This window comes from Anolis carolinensis, chromosome 1 (genome assembly GCF_035594765.1).
Source record: "Anolis carolinensis isolate JA03-04 chromosome 1, rAnoCar3.1.pri, whole genome shotgun sequence".
Classification (NCBI taxonomy): domain Eukaryota; kingdom Metazoa; phylum Chordata; class Lepidosauria; order Squamata; family Dactyloidae; genus Anolis; species Anolis carolinensis.
This window is the reverse complement of record NC_085841.1, coordinates 18,604,073-18,628,659: the sequence shown is the minus strand read 5'-3', so window position 1 is coordinate 18,628,659 and position 24,587 is coordinate 18,604,073. Positions and strand designations below refer to the sequence as shown.

The 24,587-nt window shown below is 39.6% G+C and overlaps 1 protein-coding gene across 1 annotated transcript in view; it reads right to left on the bottom strand.

Moving 5' to 3' along the window:
• The window catches only part of pygb (glycogen phosphorylase B), a 51,759-nt gene that overhangs the window by 15,368 nt on the left and 11,804 nt on the right, over nt 1-24,587 (bottom strand). The window contains exons 2-7 of the mRNA XM_062970498.1: nt 15,174-15,275; nt 11,327-11,405; nt 10,647-10,750; nt 8,541-8,672; nt 4,182-4,293; nt 3,682-3,764 (exon numbers count right to left, since the gene is read on the bottom strand). Coding sequence (XP_062826568.1) covers nt 3,682-3,764; nt 4,182-4,293; nt 8,541-8,672; nt 10,647-10,750; nt 11,327-11,405; nt 15,174-15,275 — 612 coding nt within the window. The remainder of the gene's footprint in view (nt 1-3,681; nt 3,765-4,181; nt 4,294-8,540; nt 8,673-10,646; nt 10,751-11,326; nt 11,406-15,173; nt 15,276-24,587) is intronic.

Below are 24,587 nucleotides of genomic sequence, written 5' to 3'. Positions count from 1 at the left end.
ATCATGGAGTTATCATTTCACAAGGTCTTCAGCCTTCTCTGCCTAAGGATGTAGGTTCCCCACTAAATTACAGCCCGCATGATTCCATAGCATTAAGCCATGGCAGTTAACCAGGAGCCCACAATGGTGCAATGGGTTAAACTCTTGTGCTGGCAGGACTGCTGACCGAAAGGCCTGTGGTTCGAATTCAGGGAGCGGGGTGAGCTCCTATCCCATGTGGGGACATGAGAGAAACCTCCCACAGCATAGTAAAACATCCGGACATCCCTTGGGCAATATCCTTGCAGATGGCGAATTCTCTCACACCAGAAGCGACTTGCAGTTTCTCAAGTCGCTCCTGACATGAAAAAAGGCAGTTAACTAATGTCAAACTGCATTATTTCTACAGCATCAATGGAACCTCATAGACCACAAGCCAAACAACAGCGAACAGTTTGATGTAGCAGCTGAAAAAGCCAATGTGATTCTAGTCTGCCATCAATAGGAGCCTAGTGTTTAGAAACAAAGGAAGTAATAATTCCACTCTATTCTGCTTTGATTTCACATAGAATTATAAGGGACCCCAAGGACCATTTAATCAACCCCCTTGCCATGCAGAAACACACAATCAAAGCAGTCCCAACAGATGGCCATCCAGCCTCTGCTTAAAAACCTCCAGAGAAGGAGACTCCATCACACTCCTTGGCAGCATATTCCACAGTCAAAGAAGCTCTTGCCATCAGGAAGTTCTTCCTAATGTTTAGGTGGAATCTCTTTTCCTGCCATTTGAATCCCTTGCTCTGAACCAGGTTGCTCCCTCCTTGATCTGACATCCTTTCAAATATTGTGTCCAGTTCTGGGCAACCACAACTCAAGAAAGATACAGTAGAGTCTCGCTTATCCAACGTTCTGTATTATCCAACGCAGTTTGCCTTTTAGTAGTCAGTGTTTTTGTAGTCAATGTTTTCAATACATTGCGATGTTTTGGTGATAAATTCATAAATACTGTAATTATGACATAACATTACCGTGTATTGAACTGCCTTTTCTGTCAGTTTGTTGTAAAACAAGATGTTTTGGTGCTTAATTTGTAAAATCATAACATAATTTGATGTTTAATAGGCTTTTCCTTAATCCCTCCTTATTTTTCAATATTTTCACTTATCCGACGTTCTGCTGGTCTGTCTATGTTGGATAAGTGAGACTCTACCTTATTGATAAGCTGGAATATGCCCAGAAGAAGGCAATTTAAGATGATCAGAGGTCTGGAAACTAAGTCTTATGAGGAAGAAACGATTTGGGGTAGCTGAGTACATTTAGCTTGGAGAAGCCTAAGATTTAAATATTTGAAGGGATGGGCATGTAGAAAACAAAAGAAAATCTTGTTTCCTGTTCCTCCAGAGCAGGGGTCCCCAAACTTTTTAAACAGGGGGCCAGTTCACAGTCCCTCAGACCGTTGAAGGGCCGGACTATTGTTTTTAAAAAACTATGAACAAATTCCTACGCACACTGCACATATCTTATTTTGAAGTAAAAACAAAACAAAACGGGAACATATACAGCCTCAATGTTAATAATAATCATAATAAAAATAATAAAGAGGGTTGGAAGAGACCCCTTGGGCCATTTAGTCCCAACCCCCTTCAGCCTTTGTGCACCAAAAGCGCAAGCAAAGCACCCCTGACAGATGGCCACCCAGCCTCAATGTTAATAATAATAATAATAATTATTATTATTATTATTATTATTATTATTATTATTATTATTATTATTATTATTATTATTATAACAACAACAGTAATAAAGAGGGTTGGAAGAGACCCTTTGGGCCATTGAGCCCAACCCCCTTCTGTCTTTGTGCACCAAAAGCACAAGCAAAGCATCCCTGACAGATGGCCACCCAGCCTCAATGTTAATAATAATAATAATAATAATAATAATAATAATAATAATAATAATAACAACAACAATAAAGAAGGTTGGAAGAGACCTCTTGGGCCATTTAGTCCCAACCCCCTTCAGCCTTTGTGCACCAAAAGCGCAAGCAAAGCACCCCTGACAGATGGCCACCCAGCCTCAATGTTAATAATAATAATAATAATAATAATTATTATTATTATTATTATTATTATTATTATTATTATTATTATTATTATTATAACAACAACAGTAATAAAGAGGGTTGGAAGAGACCCTTTGGGCCATTTAGTCCCAACCCCCTTCTGCCTTTGTGCACCAAAAGCACAAGCAAAGCGCCCCTGACAGATGGCCACCCAGCCTCAATGTTGTTAATCATCATCATCATCATCATACATCACACAGTCCTAAACCCTGGGGAAGTGTTCAACTTGTGATTTTATGATACAAAATCCAGCATATATATATATATATCTCATTTGCTGTGTTATACTGTGTCTTTGTGTCAATAATAATAATATTAATAATAATAATAATAATAAGGATTGGAAAAGACTCCTTAGGCCATTTAGTCCAACCCCCTTTTGCCTTTGTGCACCAAAAGCACTGGCAAAGCACTCCTTAATAATTAATTATTAATTAAATAATAATTAAAATACCATTATAAACAAGCAAAGCTTTGGAAGGCACGCACCAGGTGAGGGAAGAGGCAGGAAAGGCATGCGTGCCACACGTGCCTTCCTCAACGGAGGAGGAGGGAGCTGCCACCACTGCGGGGGCCGGATAAATGGCTTTGATGGGCCGCATGTGGCCCCCGGGCCTTAGTTTGGGGACCCCTGCTCCAGAGATTTTAGAAAGAACTTCTTTGCTGTAAGAGCTGTCCAACAATGGAAAGATTGCCTTGGAGAGGGGATTCTCCTTTGGAGGTCTTTAAACAGAGTTTGGATGAGCATCTTTTAGGAATACTTTAACTGTGTGCTTCTGCATTGCAGGGTGTTGGACTAGATGGCTCCGATGGTCCCTTCTATGGGCAGCAAAGTTTTGCAGGAACATAACATTTTAAGTACTAATGTATTTCTTGCATTCATTTCAAATCTCCATGCCAATTCTCTACCTCTCCTGGGGCTACAAAGACTGCCAAAAATTTAGAAAACAAAAAATGAGAAGTGCACGGAAAGCTAGTTTTGGAAAATGGGCATATTTTGATCTTGTGTGTGGGGAGATGAACAACTGCAAGCTAATTAAAATATCAATTGATATTCCTGAACAGTTCCAGGAACAGCAATTCATATTCCTGGGAGTCTGGCAGTGCTGTGAAAAGCAAAGAATCATTGCATCACTGAATTGAAATCCAGCAACACAAAGTTACAGCAATCCTGAACAATGCCCTTCTTAGGCATGCTAATTCATTGTCAATTGGTTCATACGATAGTTCTAACGTTTAGGGTGGAATTTCATGTATCATATTTTAGTATAATGCATAATTCTAGAACAGTCCCCAGCTTTCAACAGAAACATTTGGGGAAATGGAAGAGGCTCCACTAGGAAACACAAAGCTGAAAATCTCCATTAAGTATTTGGATAAGTCTGGATTCAAGCCAATACTGCTTTAAAGAACAATTGTTTAGGGGAAATATGCAAGGAAAATTAAACTGAAGTTGTAACAACATCTGGCAACTTTTCCAACTACAAATCCCAGAATGTCCCTGCAAACATGACCATTTTGGCTGGTGGATTCAAAAGAAATGACATTTCCCATTCTGGATTTTATACAGAGTCGCTTACATTATCATTTGGATACAGCACTCTGGAGATGTTTTCTGCCAAGTTTCGGTCAAGAACAGCCTGGATATAATCACCAACATTAACTAGATGAGAAAAAAAAACATTATCAGCAAAGCAGTAAATAAATATCTCTGTAAGGTAAAGGTTTCCCCTGACTCTGTGGGTTGGTGCTCATCTCCATTTCTAAGCCAAAGAGCCGGCGTTGTCCGTAGACACCTCCAAGGTCATGTGGCTGGCATGACTGCATGGAGTGTCGTTATCTCTGTAGAGCAGCCTTTTCATGGCTTTACAAAATCTAATCAAATATATAGTCAGCCCCTTTACATTCACTGGAGTTAAGAGAACAGGACCTCAGTGGGAGTGTGGAAAAACACACACACAAACTTTGTTGAATTGTACCATAGAGTCACACTGGAGAACTTCCTTTTTCAAAGCTTCCCTTTCAAAACTTTTGTAGTTTCCAAAAATGAAGGCTAATCATGGAATGGAAAAGCACTTACATTCTTCAAGATTGAAATCGTTGGGTGCTTTGGCTGACCACAGTCTCATTGTATTGACAGTATTATTCTTGTATCCTGGAACCGGGGTGTCATAAGGCATGGCAAGGACGACCTATTGCAAAAATCAGAGAGAGGCAGGCTAAAGCAATAGCTGTCAAACTGATTGACTTAAAAAAACAGGTATACACTGCACAGAGTTTCTCGTAACTACAAGGCCAAGGATGCATCTCTATTGAAGAAGTAATACAATTTATCACCACAACTGACATAACACAATGCTATGGAATGCTGGGATTTATAGTTTTATAAGGTCTTTGCAAGATCTCTTCTGCCAAAGTGTGTTACGAATCCCAGGACTCCATAGAATTGAACCACAGCAGCTCAAATGTGGTCAAACTGCATTAATTATCGAGTGTAGACCAGTGGTTCTCAACCTGTGGGTCCCCAGGTATTTTGGCCTACAACTCCCAGAAATCTCAGCCAGTTTACCAGCTGTTAGGATTTCTGGGAGCTGAAGGTCAAAACATCTGGGGACCCACAGGTTGAGAACCTCTGTGTAGACGCATCTAAAGGTTAAGGTTTCCCCTGACGTTAAGTCCAGTCATGTCCAACTCTGGGGGTTGGTGCTCATCTCCATTTCTAAGCCGAAGAGCCGGCGTTGGCCGTAGACACCTCCAAAGTCATGTGGCCAGCATGACTGCATGGAGCGCCGTTACCTTCCTTCCCTATTGATCCACTCACATTTGCATGTTTTCGAACTGCTAGGTTGGCAGGAGCTGGAGCTAACAGCGGGCGCTCAAGCCGCTCCCGGGATTTGAACCTGGGACCTTTCGGTCTGCAAGTTCAGCAGCTCAGCACTTTAACGCACTTCACCACTGGGGTGAAAACAGCAGCACAAAATAAATTCCAACCCAAAGAGGCATTTGGTGTGCATCTACACTGTAGAATTAATGTCGTTCAATGCCACTTGAACTGCCATGGCTCAATTGGGTGGAATCCTGGGAGCTGTAGTTTGGTGAGGCACCAGCACTCTTTGGCAGGAAAGGCTAAAGACCTTGGAAAACTACAATTCCAAGGATTTCATAGCTTTGAGCCATGACAGTTAAAGTGGTGTCAAACTGTGTTAATTCTTCAGTGTAGATGCACCTAAGAGTCTAGAGAACAACAGCACAAAATAGCAAAACAAACTTATACACATATAAAGAAAATGGCTTCAATATCCCATGGAAACACAAATTATTATTCTATTTTTTTTCTCCACCATGAAGAAGAAAGGAAGGACACCCTTTTCCTTTATATATTTTTTCTATTTTTTTTCTTTTTTTCTTTTTTAAACTTTTTCCCCTACTTTTCTTTTTTGGAAATGTTCCTCCACTTTTTATGCAAAAAAAATTTACTCTACTTTTAATTAATTATATTTATATATATATAAAAGAAACACACACATATATATAAAAGAAACACACAGCCCGGGCTGTGGCACAGGCTGTTGAGCAACCAGCTGCAGCCAGTGCAACAAATCACTCTGACCAAGAGGTCATGAGTTCGAGGCCAGCTCGGAGCCCTGTGTTTGTCTTTGTCTTTGTTCTATGTTAAGGCATTGAATGTTTGCCTTATATGTGTAATGTGATCCACCCTGAGTCCCCTTCGGGGTGAGAAGGGCGGAATATAAATACTGTAAATAAATAATAAATAAATAAATATTTTTTGGTGAGGAGTGTGAAAACCAAGTACAGAGAGAGAAACAACTATAGAGAAAGAAGCAATGTAGTATAGCGTGACCATTTGGGTTATTGAAAATATTTGTTATGAAAAGAAGGGATTCAGCGGGAGAAAATCGCTGTGTCTAAATCTGATGTGACTCATGGGATTCCTGTGAGGCTAACATGATGCTCAAAGCAATTTGGAAGTTTGTTTTTTTAAAAAGACTTATGGAAAATTAATAGTTTAGTCATGTTTCCCTTCCGAATAGCTGAAGGATGGCACTGGTTCTCAATCCCGACTATTCCACAGTCGCTTGTTTAATCAGTAGCTCCGAGGAATGCTTTTGTTGGAGTCAATTAGATGCTGCCAAGCAACAAAGGTTGAGCGCTACAAGGATTGTGTACATGGAAAGGGCACCAGCACACAGGAGGAGGCCCAAATATGGCTTGCACGGCTTTCAGCAGAAAACCGTGCTTTGAATAAAGGCCTCTTGTGCTGGGAGAAACTCATGATAAACATTAATTCGTCTTGTTTTTAAGATGCCAGCAGGCTATTTTGCCTCCAGCGTGGTGATGAGACTGTGAAAAATAAATCTGTTGGAAATGGTTTCTCTGATAGCAGTCAACAAGGGTTATCCAAGCTTTTGGCTTTCAAACCCACATTGCATTCTTGAACCAATACAACATGACTTTTGTATCGCAGGACCAGTATCCACGGTTTCGTTTATCCACATCCAACAAAATATGTTCGATGTAGGCATTTTCTAGAGCAGGGATGGGCAAACTTCATCCATCCAAGTACATCTAAAGCAGGCATGGGCAACTTTGGGTCTCTAGGTGTTTTGGACTTCAACTCCCACCATTCCTAACAGCCTCAGGCCCTTTCCTTTTCCCCCTCAGCCGCTTAAGCGGCTGAGGGGGAAAAGGAAGGGGCCTGAGGCTGTTAGGAAGTGTGGGAGTTGAAGTCCAAAACACCTAGAGACCCAAAGTTGCCAAAGGTGCTCTCTGGGCATTTTCTATGTCATCCAGTATGACTAGTCTTGGGCTAAAAAACCTTTATTTCAATAAGGTTTGCTATTATCCAAAGTTTTGCATATCCACCACAGATGTACATAACTTCAGCTAGTCCTGCTGGCTTCAGGATATTTTCGGAGCTGTGGCCCATAGCAAGTATCTTCCAATCTCAGTTCTTCCACATACCTGTATATACTCGAGTATAACCCGACCTGAATATAAGCCGAGGCACCTAATTTTACCATAAAAAACTGGGAAAACTTATTGACTCGAGTATAAGCTGAGAGTAGGAAATGCAGCAGCTACTGGTAAATTTCAGAATAAAAATAGATACCAATAAAATTGCATTAATTGAGGCATCAGTAGGTTAAATGTTTTTGAATATTTACCGCATTTCAAAGAAAAACAGTAAACTAGCTCTGTAAGTGGAAAAGTAGGGTCAACAAAACAATATGTTAACAATAACTTAATAATAATAATAATAATAATAATAATAATAATAATAATAACTTCATTTGTATCCTGCTCTATCTGTCCATGGGGACTCAGGCCAGCTTCCAACATAGGAACAGGCAAACATTCAATGCCTATATAAAGAATGCAGAGCTAGATATGGATCTATAATTATATATACTAATTTCCCATATGCATTTCTCCCTGAAATGTTTGCAAATCCTCTCTCTCTCTATATGCATTTCCCGCCTGCAATATTTGCAATCCCTATATATCTGTTTATATCTAACTAGACATCTCTCTCTATATATGTGTGTGTGTGTGTGTGTACATTTCACCTGCAGTATTTGCAAGCGCTATATATCTCTATTTATATCTAGACATGTCTATATATATATTTGTGTGTGCATTTTCCCTGTAATATTTGCAAGCCCTATATATCTATATTAATATATCTATCTAGACATCTCTCTCTATGTAGATAATTATATCTATATAGGGTTTGCAAACATATGAGGGGAAAATTCATATGTAAAATTATTTATATGTACAGTATACACACATATACATACACACACTGATATACAGATATATAGATACCTCAATATATTTATTGATATCTATATCTATATAGGATTTGCAGAGACTTGCAAACATGTGAGGGGAAAATTCATATATAAAATAATGTATATTTATATGGGAGAGATTAACAAATATTTCAGGGGGAAATGCTTTTATAAGATTAATGGATATACATGGTTTGCAAAGACTTCAGGAGAAACATGTATATATATATATGTAGAAACATATTTATAGATCTATAGGGCTTGCAAAGGCCAGTGAACACTTCCAAGGGAACAAAACTGCAAATATAAAGTTAATACTTTTAGATACAGACACACAAAAAAGCTAGGAAATTGGGTCGGTTTGAAAGGCAGCGATACAAACAAGGAGGACATGAAATATATCTCCTTTCCCTCCTTTCTGCCCTTTTGACTGGAAAAGAAAACACACTGTTAAAGGAGGCGAAGAGGAGAGAAATATATCATATATTGAAAGCAATGGCCTCCAGGCTCTGCTGCCCAGCTTGACCCCATTATAAGCCGAGGGAGGCTTTTTGAGCTCAAAAAAGGGCTGAAAATTTTGACATATCTTTGAGTATATACAGTATATTTCTAATATACTATACCTGAGTGTCGACCCATTTAATGCCATCAGGAGTGTGATCCACCCGTCCATAAAAGTGCACAGGAAGCATGTACTCCGGGCGGGCTTTTTCCCAAGGATTGCCATAACGCAGCCAGTCATCAGCCTCTTCCACCTGAAGAAGAGAGAAAGAAATTAAACCCAGAGGCCTTTGTCCAGGTGTATTGACAGGTTAAAGGATGCTGTGAATGTGGGAATGTTTTTGGTGGTGATGCAATACACTCTCTGGAAAGACTTCTTTGGCATCCATGTTGTGGTCTTTTCAATGCTTTTTTAAAAAATCTTCCCAACCATTTGGGGCCTGGATCCTATAACACGATGTAACAAAATTTGAAAAAAAAATTATGTTCCTGGTTTGAAAGTGTTGTTTCCTGTTTAACTGTGCAGTAATTACTTTGAAAGTAGTTGTTATACTCCATAAACTTTGTTTTTGTGGCTGCCACAAACTACAGTATGTTGAATTGATGAAGGCTTTCATGGCTGGAATCACAGGGATGTTGTGTGTTTTCCGGGCTGTATGGCCATGTTCCAGAGGCATTCTCACCTGACGTTTCGCCCACACCTATGGCAGGCATCCTCAGAGGTTGTGAGGTATATTGAAAAAAAAACCAAGCAAGGAAAGTTTATATATCTGTGGAAGGTCCAGGGTGGGAGAAGAAACTCTTGTCTGTTGGAGGCCAGTGTGAATGTTTTCATTAATGACCTTTAATTAAGCAAAGCCATTAATAATAATCAAGGTGATTAATGAAAACATTCACACTGGCCTCCCAACAGACAAGAGTTCCTTCTCCCACCCTGGACCTCTGAGGATGCCTGCCATAGATGTGGGCAAAACGTCAGGAGAGAATGCTCCTGGAACATGGCCACACAGCCCAGAAAACACACAACAACCCTATGTTGAATTGGTTGAGATTCAATTAGATATTCATTGAAAAACCATAGCAAAATGTGCTGCAAGATGTCCCTCCCACAAAAAGCAAAGTTTTTGCAGTTTAATAAACCTTTTCCATGTTTTTATGATAGAACCAATTAGGAAATGAAATTTATAACCCAGGAACCAAAGCAGTGTAACACAGTATAATACTACAAACTCTTGTTGCACTAGCTCTCTTCATAAGAAGTGGCAAAGATGAACAACAAAGTCGTCTAACCAAAGACTTATCCTCCAAAGAGCGCTGTTGCCTCACCAAACTAAAACTCCCACAATTCCATAGCATTGAGCTAGGACAGTTAAAGTGGTTTCAAACTGCATTAATTCTAACATCTAGACACCCCCTGAGAAAAGAAAGTAGGGAAGATGTCAGTCTAATTTCATTGAGAGGGAAGTTTCAGATTATAGAGCAACAACTGAGAAGGCCCTCTCCATTGTTTCTATTAGATATACTAATGGATAATGGGAGCTATAGTCCAAGATACTTGGAGGGTACTGAATTGTAAAAGGCTGCTCTGGCCAACAACACTGTGTATTGGGTTGCTGTGAGTTTTCCAGGCTGTATGGCCATGTTCCAGAAGCATTTTCTCCTGACGCTTTGCCCACATCTATGGCAGGCATCCTCAGAGTTTGTGAGGTCTATCAGAAACTAGGCAAGTGGGGTTTATATATCTGTGGAATAATGTCCAGGGTGGGAGAAAGAACTCTTGTCTGTTGGAGGCCAGTGTGAATGCTGCAATTGGCCACCTTGATTAGCATTGAATGGCCTTGCAGCTTCAGAGCCTGGCTGCTTCCTGCCGAGGGGAATCCTTTGTTGGGTGGTGTTATGTGTATGAGCTGTGCATGTTTCCTCTGACCTACACAAGTCTACTGTCATTGATCCCTATATGGGATCTGTCTGCTTGTGTCTATGAAGGGTCAACATCATAATGCTGTATCCATGGTTCATTCTAAACCATTCTAAGCACTTATCCCCAAACCCAGGCAGAAATCAAGTGCCAGTTGGGTCAGACTAGGAGGAGATAAACATTATTCTAAGATCTGGCAAGCAAAGCTTCTTCGGCCATCACAACCTTCTCCTGAGCACAGTTATCTCTGGGAGCAGCCGAAAAAGGAGAGGCAATAAAACATGGAATGATCTTTTCCACGCCAACCCACCTGCCAACCATCAACAACCTTCTGATTAAAGATGCCAAACTCGTAGCGGATCCCATAGCCGTAGGCTCCCAGTCCCAGCGTTGCCATAGAGTCCAGAAAGCAAGCTGAAATGGCAAGCAACCAATAGTTCTTTTAAAATTAGCAGTCAGAAATAAACATCCCCCCTGGAAAAAAAAGAAGAAAATTACTTTGCCTGTCAGCAACTCTGCTCAGAGTGAATAGGATGAAGAAACCAGATTAAGAGAGCTGAAATCCTGGGGTGCATCTACAGTGTAGAATGAATGCATTTTGACAACACTTTAATTGGCATCATCATCATCATCATGCTTATTTATACCCTGCTTTTTCTCTCCATAAGGAGTCTCATGACTCAATGCTATGGAATCATGGAAGCTATAGTTTTCCAAGATCTTCAGCCTTTTTTTCCAAACCAGGATTCCATAGCATCAAACTGTGGCGAAGGTTAAAGTGGTATCAAACTGCATTCATTCTACAGCTGGCATGGGCAAACTTCGGCCCTCCGGGTGTTTTGGACTACAACTCCCACAATTCCTAACAGCCGGTAGGCTGTTAGGAATTGTGGGAGTTGAAGTCCAAAACACCCGGAGGGCCGAAGTTTGCTCATACCTAGTATATACATTAGTATAAGTCGAAGGTTGAATCAAAAACAAGATGCTTACCTGCCAGGCGACCCAGTCCTCCATTTCCCAGGCCGGCATCTTCCTCAATTTCCTCCAGTTCTTCCAGATCTAGACCAAGCTGTTGAGAAAAGTAAAACATAAACAAAAAACCACATCACCCTTAGCCACAGTCCCATTGATTTCAGTGAGTCTGCTCCAGATTGCAACACACTATGTCCAGAAGGAGATTCAACTATGGGTGCACCTACACTGTTGAATGAATGCAGTTTGATACCATTTTTAACTGCATGGTTCAATGAGATGGGATCATAGGAACTGTAGCTAGGCGCTCTTTGGCAGAGAAGGCTATTTATTTATCGTGTCAGAAACAAATTGAGGGTACAGTTATCGAGTATTTAAAAACACAAACAAAGTTACAAATTTGTCATTATACTAAATGTTCTTTGACCAGAAGCTGACCACTTGGAGTGCCTCTGGTGTCACTGTAAGAAGATCCTCCATTGTGTATGTGGCAGGGCTCAGGTTGCATTATAGTAAGTGGTCTGTGGTTTGCTCCTCTCCACATTCTCATGTTGTGGACTCCACTTTGTAGCCCCATTTCTTAAGATTGGCTCTGCACCTCGTGGTGCCAGAGAGGAGTCTGTTCAGTGCCTTCCAAGTCGCCCCGTCTTCTGTGTGTTCAAGGGGGAGCCTCTCATTCAGTGTCAGCCATGGATTGAGGTTCAGGGTTTTAGCCTGCCACTTTTGGACTCTCGCTTGCTGAGGAGTTCCTGCGAATATCTGTGTAGATCTTAGGAAGCTGTTTCTTGATTTAAGATGTTGGCATGCTGGCTGATAACCGAACAGGAGATGGACCGGAGATGTCACTGCCTTGGTCCTTTAATTGTTGGCTGCTACTTCCCAATGGATGTCAGGAAGTGCAATACTGGCTAAACAGTACAATTTCTCCAGTGGTGTGGGGTGTAGAATTCTGTGATAATGCAGCATGTCTCATTAAGAGCCACATCCACTGTTTTAACGTGGAGATATGTATTCCACACTGGGCATGCGTATTCAGCAGCAGAGTAGCAAAGTGCAAGGGTAGATGTCTTCACTGTATCTGCTTCTGATCCCCAGGTTGTGCCAATCAGTTTTCGTATGATATTATTTCTAGCACCCACTTTTTGCTTGATAGTCGAGCAATGCCTCTTGTAAGACAGAGCATAGTCCCAGGTATTTTGGTGTGCTGCAATGCTCCAGTGGGATTCCTTCCAAGGTAATCCTCAGAGCTCGAGATGCTTGTCTGTTCTTAAGATGAAAAGCGTAAGTCTACATTTTAGATGGATTAGGAATCAGTTGTTTTTCCTTGCAATAGGCAATAAGAACACCTAAAGCTTCAGAGAGCTTCTGATCAACCATTTCAAAGCTCCCTGCTTGGGCGGTGATGGCACGATAGGGACATGAGAGAAGCAGGATCAAAACATATCCTTAGGGCAACGTCTTTGTAGACGGCGGATTCTCTCACACCAGAAGCTATTTGCAGCACACAACCAAACAAACAGACTTGCAGAGAAGTCTAAAGACTTTGTAAAACTACAGCTCCCATGGTTCTATAGCACTGAGCTATATAAGCTGCCTTTGCTAATAACACCCACATTAGCAAGAGTTGTTTTCAGTTAAAGTGGAGTCAATCTGCATTAATTCTACAGTGCAAATGCACTCTTCATTGCGAAAAATGTATTGGTGTTGTATTACTTCCATCACTCCCTAATTCTAGCATAATTTAAGTTATGACAATACATCCCCTTCTCCTGGTACCACTGCTCTTACCAAAAAGTATAACTCGTTTGTTTAATTTTAACATAAGGATCAGATCAGATATCTCCTGTACCGCATGGAGTGTCCTGGAGCTTCAAAGGCAGCCGATATAATTGCCTTTGTTTCCACCCCCATCCCTGAATGTCCTTAGCTTGATCGTTTTCCAAAGAAAACAACCTCACCCCCACATAACTCTGAATCTTCATGAGCTTAACCATATATCACTTTTACAGCCACTGATAATAAGGTACGGATCCATGACACAATATTTGGCAGTGCTTCCAAAAGGAGGATAGGAATCTGTGAGTCATGCCGCTTTAGCAATAAACAACTCTGTGGGAAGATTAGATTGAAACCGTGGGGCATAAAAACTAATAGGCTCTCAATAGACAAAGCTTTGACTCAAGTTTCAACAAAGAACAGGTAAGAAGTATGGCTAAATTTAAAGAAGAAGGGGGAAAGAAACAAAGGATACATCTACACCTGGCATGGGCAATCTTCGACCCTCCAGGTGTTTTGGACTTGGACTCCCACAATTTCTAACAGCCGCCACTTTAACAGCTATGAAATCCTGGGAGTTGTAGTTTGATGAGGCACCAGCACTCGTTGGCAGAGAAGGCTAAAGACCTTGCAAAACTGCAGTTCCCATGATTGCATAGCACTGAGCCATAGAAGCTAAAGTGACGTCACTCTGCATTAATTCTACAGTGTAGATGCACCCAGAGAAGACGGATTGTGCATTTACACAGTGACATGGTTCAGAGATCATAGCCTGCAAGGCAAACAAATAAACAAACAAACAAACAAAACCCATGCACTACTGAGATGTCTGAAATCAATTCCATTCAATAAATCATAGTTTGTGAGAAGTTGTCAGACTAGGATATCAATGTATGATTTGAATCAAATTTGCAGAAAGTGGACTGGTGTTATATCTGAACTTTTAACCCAGGAATGGAGAAAGTAAGGCTATATTTATGGACTCTGGACTCATGTGACAGCACGCCTGAGCTTTTGAGAAAACTATAGTGTCTGGCTTTACTTGGGGGCTATCTGTATACCTTCTGTTTAGATCAAGACCCTTAACTTACAGAGGCACTTTAGGCAAGATGAAAGTTAAACAAAACGAGTTTACTGAAAACAGGAAGAACAGAGGGCTAACTCCACCCAGGACTATCATAAGATAGCTTAAAACAATACATTACAAAAGAAGATTTTGCTGGTTACAGTCATCGCTCTGGAATCCTTGAAAGTCTTTTGCCTCTAATGTAAAGTGATGGATTATAAACTGGTGCTTACAAGCTGTCTTGATCTTCTACTTTGTGAAACTTGGGCTGACCACAAGCTTCTGTTGTCACTGGAACTGATGGTATATAAATACTGCTAAATGCAGTGTTTTAGTGCTAAGGATGCCTGTTTGGATTGCTGGGCCTAAGATTACCAGACAATGACCAGGCCTCTAAACACTGTAGCTCTATTGCAGAAAAAAGGGAGTCTAGCAAGAAAACTCTGTTCAGGTAAATGGACTAAACCAACTAAGGCTGGCCTCTAGGGTTTTTTTTTAAGTTCTACCCAAAAACTAATACAAATGGAGGTATCTACATTATTGGGAAAACCTAAACAGGGAACTAAAGCAAAGTAAAGGACAGCCAAGACTTCACAACTCTGTCTTTGTCTCTTATCTGTCCCTTAAATGGAGTGAATTGCTACTCCTAGAAGCCTCCAAGACTTTCTGGTTGCAGCCACCCAACCAAATGATTTAACAATAAAAATACAGAATTTTCAAAAACAGGAGCTCTTTGACACTGCACAACTGCCATGGTATAGAGACAGGAACACTAAGCATTGGACCCTGAAGTCAATATTTGAGCTAAATAAAGGACTAAAACAGCAGAAGAGTGGAGATATAATGATTGCACAGTTGCTCCTGGCAACTTGTTGCATAGCCCAGATTCCTCTAACAACCTAATTTTCAGCCTAATGTTTAGCCTGCTGCAACATGAGATGCCTGGCCAATGTTGCCATGGTTTCTGCCTAACAATATCCATTTACAAACATCATCAAACCAAATCTCAGAGGAGAAATGTACCTGGTAAATGGCTTCATCACAGGCGTTCTGCAGGCCCAGGTTGACCATTGTATTCTGAAGCGTTCGTCCCATGTAGAATTCCAAGGACAGGTAATAAATCCGCTAAAGTAATGAGAAAACACCATTAGAGTTTATGAGCAGTGCTCTGATTCACATCCCAGTCTGCACACTATGGAATAAAGAAAGCTATATTGTCAATTAACATTTATTGAGTACATTAACTTCTCCAGCATTGCTACCAGAAGCTCAGTTCTGTCCTTAACTACAACAACTATATGAACGAGGTTAAACTCTGGAAGAGTAAGTAACTCAAGGTCATCCACTACATCACACTATCCCATATAAAGCATCGATTGGATTCACACAGCACTCTGGATATGGGTGGATCACAACTCCCATCATCCTCTGTCAATCCCCCGCGAGCTCTGCCAGAATGTTAAGTTGGTGACAATTGTCATGTGTCAGTGGGATTGTCAAGGCTCTAATTATAGATGTAGATATAGATAGATAAAAGGAATTCTGCAAAGTAAGTCTAGTGATTGTCGCTCGCTCTTTTTGCCATAACATGGACTTTCACTTATGTCAACCCTATGAATGAGAAACCTCCAAGAAATCTTGCCATTAGCTGCCCCGTTCAGGTCTTGCAAACTTAAGATTGTGATTTTCTGGACTGAATTGATCCATCTATAATGCAGTGTTGTTGTTTTTTTTTCTTACTGCCCTCTACTTTGCTGAACATTACACTATGTAACACATTTTTTGTTACTGGGTTATAAATGTCATTTCCTAATTGGTTCTATCATAAGAACATGGAAAAAGTTTATTAAACTGCAAAAACTTTGATTTTGCAGGACATCTTGCAGCACATTATGCTATAATTTTACAATGGATATCTTATAGAGTCTCAACCATTTCAACATAGTTTGTGGCAGCCACAAAAACAAAGTTTCTGGAGTATAACAACTACTTTCAAAGTAAGTACCACACAATTAAACAGGAAATAACACTTTCAAACCAGGAACAGAAAAATGTCCAAATTTTGTTACATAGCGTTATCGTACTTTCCCTATAGTCATATCATTTCATGGGATGTCCAAAGTATGACAACCTCCATTTAGAGATCTTGAGGTGCATCTTCTACATTGTAAAATGAATGCAGTTTGACAGCACTTTAATCCTTTTTTTAATGAGAAGCCTAGACTTCTTCAAATACACATCTTGGGTAGGTTAGTAAAAAGAAATAAGAGGGAAACTACACTGGGTATGCAAAAAAGCAAGATGCTTGTACTGAAACCTGGAAGGAAACCAGTGAAGGGATATCAAAAGTGGGATGACGTGATCAAAACAGGCCAAAAAGATTGTCTTGGCAGCAGAAGGTTAAATGGAAAACAAAACACATCCTTTTTGGCAGAAAGAGAGACTGAGACTGCTTGAAGGGTGGGAAACTAGGCTCTAGAAAGCAACCTTCCCAGTTAAGAGAAACTGCCAAGGGAAAAGAAAATAAATTAAAAGAAACTGAAATTATAAACACTACTTTGCTTAATGTGTCGTTGTTTCTTCTATTATTATTTTGCAGATTTTTATGTTTGCATTTGCATGTATGCTCCTTTTGATACACCAATATAATAAGTTCCTTGGTGACATAAAATGCCAAGATCTTTGGTAGCATAACTTCTAACAGGGAGTCTTGCCCCATTCAAGTTAATGGAGCTCTTTTTGGCAATCTTTGGAGGACAATGCTATATATAACTGAACACAAATCCCATTTAAAGTGACAAAAGAAGCTATACATCACCAACCAACAAGATCAAATTTCTCAAGCAGCTCTGAAATATTGATGAAGTCTTGGTCTAACTCTCAGTTAAAATAGACAAGGATTAAAGACACAGACTTCAAATAGAAATTCTTCACTTTTGCTCAAACATAGCAGAGATGCCCTCTGATCTCTTCGCCATTAACTGTACATGGCATTCATGCCTATTTGATGCAAATCTCAGTCCCAATGATCTTTAAAACTGAGGAAGAGCCTTACAATTGGTACAGGGTGAGCATCCCTTTTGTGGAATCCCTAAATCCAAAACACTCAAAAATCCAAAATAATTCACATGGATGGCTGAGATAGTGACACCTTTGCTTTCTGATGGTCCAAGGTACATAAACTTTATGTCATGCACAATTTTAAAAAAACATTGTATATTAGGTTATGTGTACATGATGTATATGGAACACAACTTTCCAAGTATAGCCTTGGGTTTTGTTTCTTAGATATCTCATTATGTACACATAAATAAATGCTAGTAGTCTAAGAAAAATTCCAAAATCCAAACCACTTGTGGCTTCAAGCATTTCAGATAAGGGACACTCAGGTTTGCCCAAACTTAATAACAATCCACACATTCACTCGGATGAGCAACTAAGAGAAAAAATATCTCTGCTTTAGGGATTAACTTTCTTCCATAGGAAACCTGAAGGCGCATAATACATACATGTTTTCATTGGCAGTACAGGCAGTCTCAAGTTATGAACAAGATAGGTTCTGTAGGTTTGTTCTTAAGTTGAATTTGTAAGTTGGAACAGGTACATTCTTTAAGAGTAATACCAGACAAATAATTAGCTTTGGATCGCACATGGAAACATGGTGTTTCTTTTGCTGTCTGTACTCTTGTTCAGAAGATTTCACCTCACTTTCTGTCCCTGTGATAATTGGATTTTGGGGGGGAAAATGGCTTGTTGTGGAAACAAGGATTGGTGAGAAAGCTTTGGTTCAGACCCCTTTTTCCTATGATAACTCTTCCAGGAGTGAATTTCCCTTTCAAGGGCTAAATTTCTCTCATTTCCTGTTGTCTCAACCCCATTCTTAACTATTCATTGTTTGTAAGTTGGATGTTTGTAACTGGGGGCTCCCTGTATACTAAACTTCATTATCAGTATATAAAACCATCCTAAGGTAAAGCTAAAGGTTTTCCCCTGACACTGAGTCTAGTCATGTCCGATTCTGGGGGTTGGTGCTCATCTCCATTTCTAAGCTGAAGAGCCAGCATTATCCATAGACACCTCCAAGGTCATGTGGATGGCATGATTGCATGGAGTGCCATTACCTTCCTGCTGGAACTGTACCTATTGATCTACTAACATTTGCATGCTTTCGAACTGCTAGGTTGGCAGAAGCTGAGGCTAACAGCAGGGGCTCACCCTGCTCCCTGGGTTCGGACTGCCAACCTTTCGGTCAGCAAGTTCAACAACTTCGTGATTTAACCCACTGTGCCTTCGGGGGCTCCAAACCTTCCTATTCATAGTAAACACTTTGAAAGACTGATTTGTTAACAAATAATTCTACTTGTTTATATTTGTTATGTGGGATTTGTGTATTGTTAGTGTTTAAATGAAATTTGTGTCTTGCCTGTATTGCATACTGATTGCATCATCCAGTGTGTACTATAGTCTGGAAAGAGTTAATTGCTGAGAAGCTGTGATGCCCTTGATGTGTGGCTGGAGCTGAGGAGTATCCAGACACAAGTGTATATGCATTACTGATTGCATCTGTTCCGAGTTTGAGTGCTGTCTGCCTGGAGTGAGAGTCAAGTCCTTTGTCTTCAAGTCTGTTTACTGCTTACAGTAAAACTTTGTATATAGTTTTACTAACGTCTCTGGGTGTCTCTTTGTTCTGCGTTCCACTGACTCCATCCAACAACTACTGCGCTGCAAATTACTCTGACAATATTTGGTTCACTCTATAGTTACATGCAGTGTGTTAAAGCGCTGAGTTGCTGAACTCGCAGACTGAAAGGTCGCAGGTTCGAATCTGAGGTGTGGAGTGGGCAAGCGCTGCTAGCCCCAGCTTCTGCCAATCTAGCAGTTTGGGAAAAAAAGCAAAATGTGAGTAGATCAATAGGTACTGCTCTGGCAGAAAGGTAACAGTGCTGCATGCAGTCATGCCGGCCACATGACCTTGGAGGTGTCTACGGACAACGCCGGCTCTTTGGCTTAGAAATGGAGATGAGCACTAACCCCCAGAGTCAGAAACGACTGGACTTAATGTCAGGGGAAATCCTTTACCTTTACCTATCGTTATACACAAATTAATCTAAAATATACTTAACTAATTTTAATTAATATTTTATTGCATGGGCCTGAGGCTGTTAGGAATGGTGGGAGTTGAAGTCCAAAACACTTGGACGGCCAAGGTTTGCCCATGCTTGGACTAGAGCAATACAGAGGATTTCAAGGGTATTGACTTTTGTTGAAGACACGTTTGTTCCGGTTTACATTTTGTACTTGGAAAACAAAGAACAAAAAACTTGATCTAATGCTTCTGCTGTGCATGTGGATTTCATTATAATCATATTGTCGTATCTTCTGTAATCTTGTAAGCTGCTTTCCAAAAGCCGTGCATCATAAAAGGCAAGCTGGAGTGATTTATTTTACATCAGAAATAAACAAATATAAATAATTTATATAAATAACAAGCAGGGCTGGCAATAAAAAAAAACAACACAACGAGGTTTTCTCCCTCGCAAATCAAGGCACTGTGAAACCACAAAAACATTTTGTGGTGATGATCATAGTCTGTTGGCTTCTAAATGCTCTCAACATCAGAAGAAAAATCTAGAAATACCAGCAGAAGGTTATGGCAAATCTCAATTAATATCTGAGGCTTGACCAACTCAACATAGTTTCTCACAGTTACAAAAATGAGGTTTCTGGATTATAACAACTAATGTATATACTCAAGTATAAGCCTAGTTTTTCAGCCCTTTTTTTTTAAGATTGAAAAAGCCCCCCTCGGCTTATACTCGGGTGAGGATCCTGGTTGGCTTATATGTGGGTCAGCTTATATTCGAGAATATATGGTACATTTATTATTTTTGCTCTATTATTATTGGTATTATTACAATTACTATTTTTCTCTATTATTGTTGCTACTATTACATTTATTTTACTCTATTTTTATTATTATTAATACATTCATTATTTCACTCTGATCTTATTATTATTACATTTATTATTTTACTCTATTTATTATTACATGTATTATTTTCCTGATTTTATTATTATTACATGTATTATTTTACTCTATTATTATTAAAAGGATACATAAGCACATTTACATTGAAGAAGATGAGAATAATGATTTAATCAGAATTGGACAGTCTTATCTTAAATTTGAGCTTTATGTAAATATTCAAAAACATTTAACCTATTGATGCCTCAATTAATGTAATTTTATTGGTATCTATTTTTATTTCTGAAATTTACCACCCTCGGCTTATACTGGAGTCAATGTTTTCCCAGGTTTTTTGTGGTTTTTAGGTGCCTCAGCTTATATTCGGGTCAGCTTATACTCGAGTATATACAGTAATTTCAAAGTAAGTACTGCACAATTAAACAGGAAACAACACTTTCAAACCAGGAAGAGAAATGTTTTTAAATTTTGTTACATAGTGAATAGCTGTACACCTAAATATTTTCTCACCTGTGCCCTACAATGTCACATTATTTCAGGGCCTTTCAAGATAAAACTGGACATAAACCTCAGAGATCTCTTCCGCTATGCCTGGCACTTTTTTGGACCAATCAACTAAGTTTGTTACAATGGAAAGAGCTTTTGTTTGTACTGGTATATATTTAAGCACACTCGAAACAAAGTACACAAGAAGTAGCTTAACAAAACAAGCCTATAATAACACATAACGGGAGACAGAAAAGACATAACAAGATGATGTGCACTATTGCAAGAAAAAAGGAATGCATAAATTGAAGATAAGCTATATCAATGTTGATATTAACATGGAGTTTTGTTCTTATGTTGAAATATGTTCCTTGAAGTCTTCTGGGAGCACGATTAAGCTTGAAACCAAGGGCCCTTCCACACAGGCATATAACCCAGAATATCAAGTCAAAGTATCTGCTTCGAACTGAAATATTTGAATTCACCCAGTTCAAAGCAGATAATGTGGGATTTTTTTCAGCTGTGTGGAAGGGACCCAAATTCTGAGATCTTCACTGCTGCTGGCAGGACAAAGGTGAGAACATCTCACAATCGTATTTACATGGAAGTCCATGAAAGGAAAAACTTTCAGGATGAAAAATGCCGCTTTTTAATGGCCCTTCCACATAGCCATATAACCGAGAATATCAAGGCAGAAACTCCTACAATGTCTGCTTTGAAGCAGGTTATCTAAGTCCACACTGCCATATATTCCAGTTCAAAGTAGAAAATGTGGGATTTTATTTAGCTGTGTGGAAGGGGCCCTAAGACTGATGCAGAACATTGTAGCTATTTAGAGAGGTTGACAGTGCATTTTTGGAAATTTACTTAGGAGAAGATGGAATAAGTATTCAAAAATATTGTTGCACAATACCACTTATTATGAAACCTAGGAGGGTCATAGAAGCAGGTCAGGTCATAGAAGCAGGGAGCACTTTTCCAGTTCCTATTATTATTATTTTATTATGACACAGCAAGCAAGATAGACATGCTGGATTTCGTTTCACAAAATCACAAGTCGAACACTTCCCAAGTGTCTAGGACTGTGTGATGTATTTTCAGATGATGAATGCAGATCCCAGTAGGGTGGCCTTTTGCAGTTGGCAGATCATGATTTTGTCAATGTCTATTATTTCCAAATGCCGGTTGAGATCTTTTGGCACGGCACCCAGTGTGCCCACCACCTGCACTGGTTTCTGCCAGAGTCTTTGCAGTTCAATCTTGAGCTCCTGATAGCGGCTGAGTTTTTCCTGTTGTTTTTCGTCAATGCGACTGTCACCTGGGATGGCAACATCAATGATCCAAACCTTTTTCTTTTCCACAACTGTGATGTCTGGTGTGTTGTGTTCCAGAACTTTGTCAGTCTGGATTTGGAAGTCCCACAGTATCTTTGCGTGCTCATTTTCTAATACTTTTGCAGGTTTGTGATCCCACTAGTTCTTTACTGCTGGGAGGTGGTACTTGAGGCATAAGTTCCAATGAATCATTTGGGCCACATAGTTGTGCCTCTGTTTGTAGTCTGTCTATGTGATTTTCTTACAGCAGCTGAGAATATGATCAATGGTTTCGTCGGTTTCCTTGCACAGTCTGCATTTTGGGTCATCAGCTGATTTTTCGATCTTGACCTTAATTGCATTTGTTCTGATGGCTTGCTCCTGGGCTGCAAGGATCAGGCCTTCTGTCCCCTTCTTCAGGGTCCCATTCGTATTATTATTATTATTATTATTATTATTATTATTATTATTATTATTATTATTATTATTGGAATATAAGTAGGCAATTAAGTTGAGAGTTTCTTCCATGGATTCAAGTCATTAAAAGTCACCCAAACTTGCTTTAATATCTGAAGGTCTAATTCATCGGAGATGTTCAGGACAGGGGGACTTCCACACTATCCAGTTATAGCATTTATTTATTTACTTTATTTATACCCCTGCTTTCTCTACCCCAATTCAAGGTGGTTAGCATTTTGGTTCCAATTTACATAATGCTGTAAATTGTGTAAGAGCACATATCATCATGATCACTACCTCTCATTCCACAATGCCTTAGGGCATGGTTAAACCTTGTAAAAGGAATACATAGATTTGCTTTCACTGGAAAGAGATTTGCTTTCACTGGAAAAGATAGCATTTCCCCAGATTTTTATGGGAAACTCTCAATGTGGTCCCTCAATTAGCATTTCCACATTTAATGTAATTTTTGCTTCTGTCTGAAGAATAATTCACCCTCGGCATTCACTAAGATTAGGGGCACAAGACCATGGCAAATGTGGAAAAAACATGAACAAAAAAGATTTATTTTAACCTATAAGAAGATCTGTTTAGGAATCTCCAAGTCCTCCAACCTGACTCTATGGGAGTCAATTTTGAGATAAAATCCAATTATCACAGGGACAAAAAGTGAGCTGAAATCTTCTGAACACAGACAGCAAAACAAACATCACAGGGGTGTTAACCTTTCCCTATGTTATCTATCTATCTATAGTTATTTATTTATTTTATTTATTTACAACATTTATATTCCGCCCTTCTCACCCCGAAGGGGACTCAGGGCGGATCACATTACACATATAGGCAAACATTCAATGCCTTTTAACATAGAACAAAGACAAGACAAACATAGGCTCCGAGCGGGCCTCGAACTCATGACCTCCTGGTCAGAGTGATTCATTGCAGCTGGTTGCAGCTGGCTTGCTCTCCAGTCTGCGCCACAGCCTGGGCCGATCTTTGACTGGAGTTACACTTAAAAATGTACCTGTTCTGACTTACATACAAATTCAGCTTAAGAACAAACCAACAAAAATATCTTGTTTGTGACCTGGGGAATGCCTGTACCTGGAAACAATATAAACTTCAGCATTAAATGCAAGGAAAGAATAAAAGGACAAAGCTGAGTCCTCTTCTCTAAAAAACCTGACAGCTTTGAGCAAATAGTTGGAAAGCATTGTTGCTGCTCCTTTGATGTTGAACCGTCATGTAGTTGATTTAAATGGTGGCTGGGATGAGACCCTCTTTTTTTTACACAGATGATTACTGACCCAGATTACAGACTATTATTAACCCAGGCTATTTTGCTCAAGGTCATCAGCAAATAGCCTCTGTAAGACCTCCTTAAGAAAGGACGTCTATTTAATCCCAATGGATATAGGAACTAGCAAGGTATTTGAAGCTCTTTCATTGGCTTATGATTCCTGGAATACAGATTCCTGGAAAGCAATCAGAAAAAATAAAAATAAAAAAGACCAATTCCATCCATAAAATTAGTAATGGAAGCAGAGTTTGGAAAAGTTTGGGTGCCCAGATGATATCTTCGCTAAAGTCCTGCTAACCTTGGCTAGATAATTTCCAAACATATGTCTATAACAGGCATGGGCAAACTTGGGCCGGTAGGCTGTTAGGAATTGTGGGAGTTGAAGTCCAAAACACCTGGAGGGCCCAAGTTTGCCCATGCCTGGTCTACACCAGCAGAGTTACACCAGATAACAAGACTGAAGCCTAGAGCTGTGGTTTCCAATCACGAGTCTCCTAAATTGTTGGCTTACAACTCCCAAAAGTCTGGTCTTTTGTGAGTTACAAAGACGTTTTTGCTCAATGAACAGAAACAAGGATGTCTACAACTAGGATGCAACCTTTATTTCTTTGTCTTGTTTCTTTGGAACAGAAACAAGGATGTCTACAAATGCGATGCAACCTTTATTTCTTTGTCTAGACAAAGAAATAAACAGCTGCTTGACTAGATAGTGTTTTGAATGCTTAATAAGATAAGGAATATTAACTTCCACATCTCAGGTCGAGTTTCTTTAATATGGGTCGTATGTGGTGAGTGGAGGGACACAAAAGAAGGAAAGTATATATAATATATAAAATATAATATATAAAATATATTATATTATTAAATATAATATATAAAATATAAGTATATTG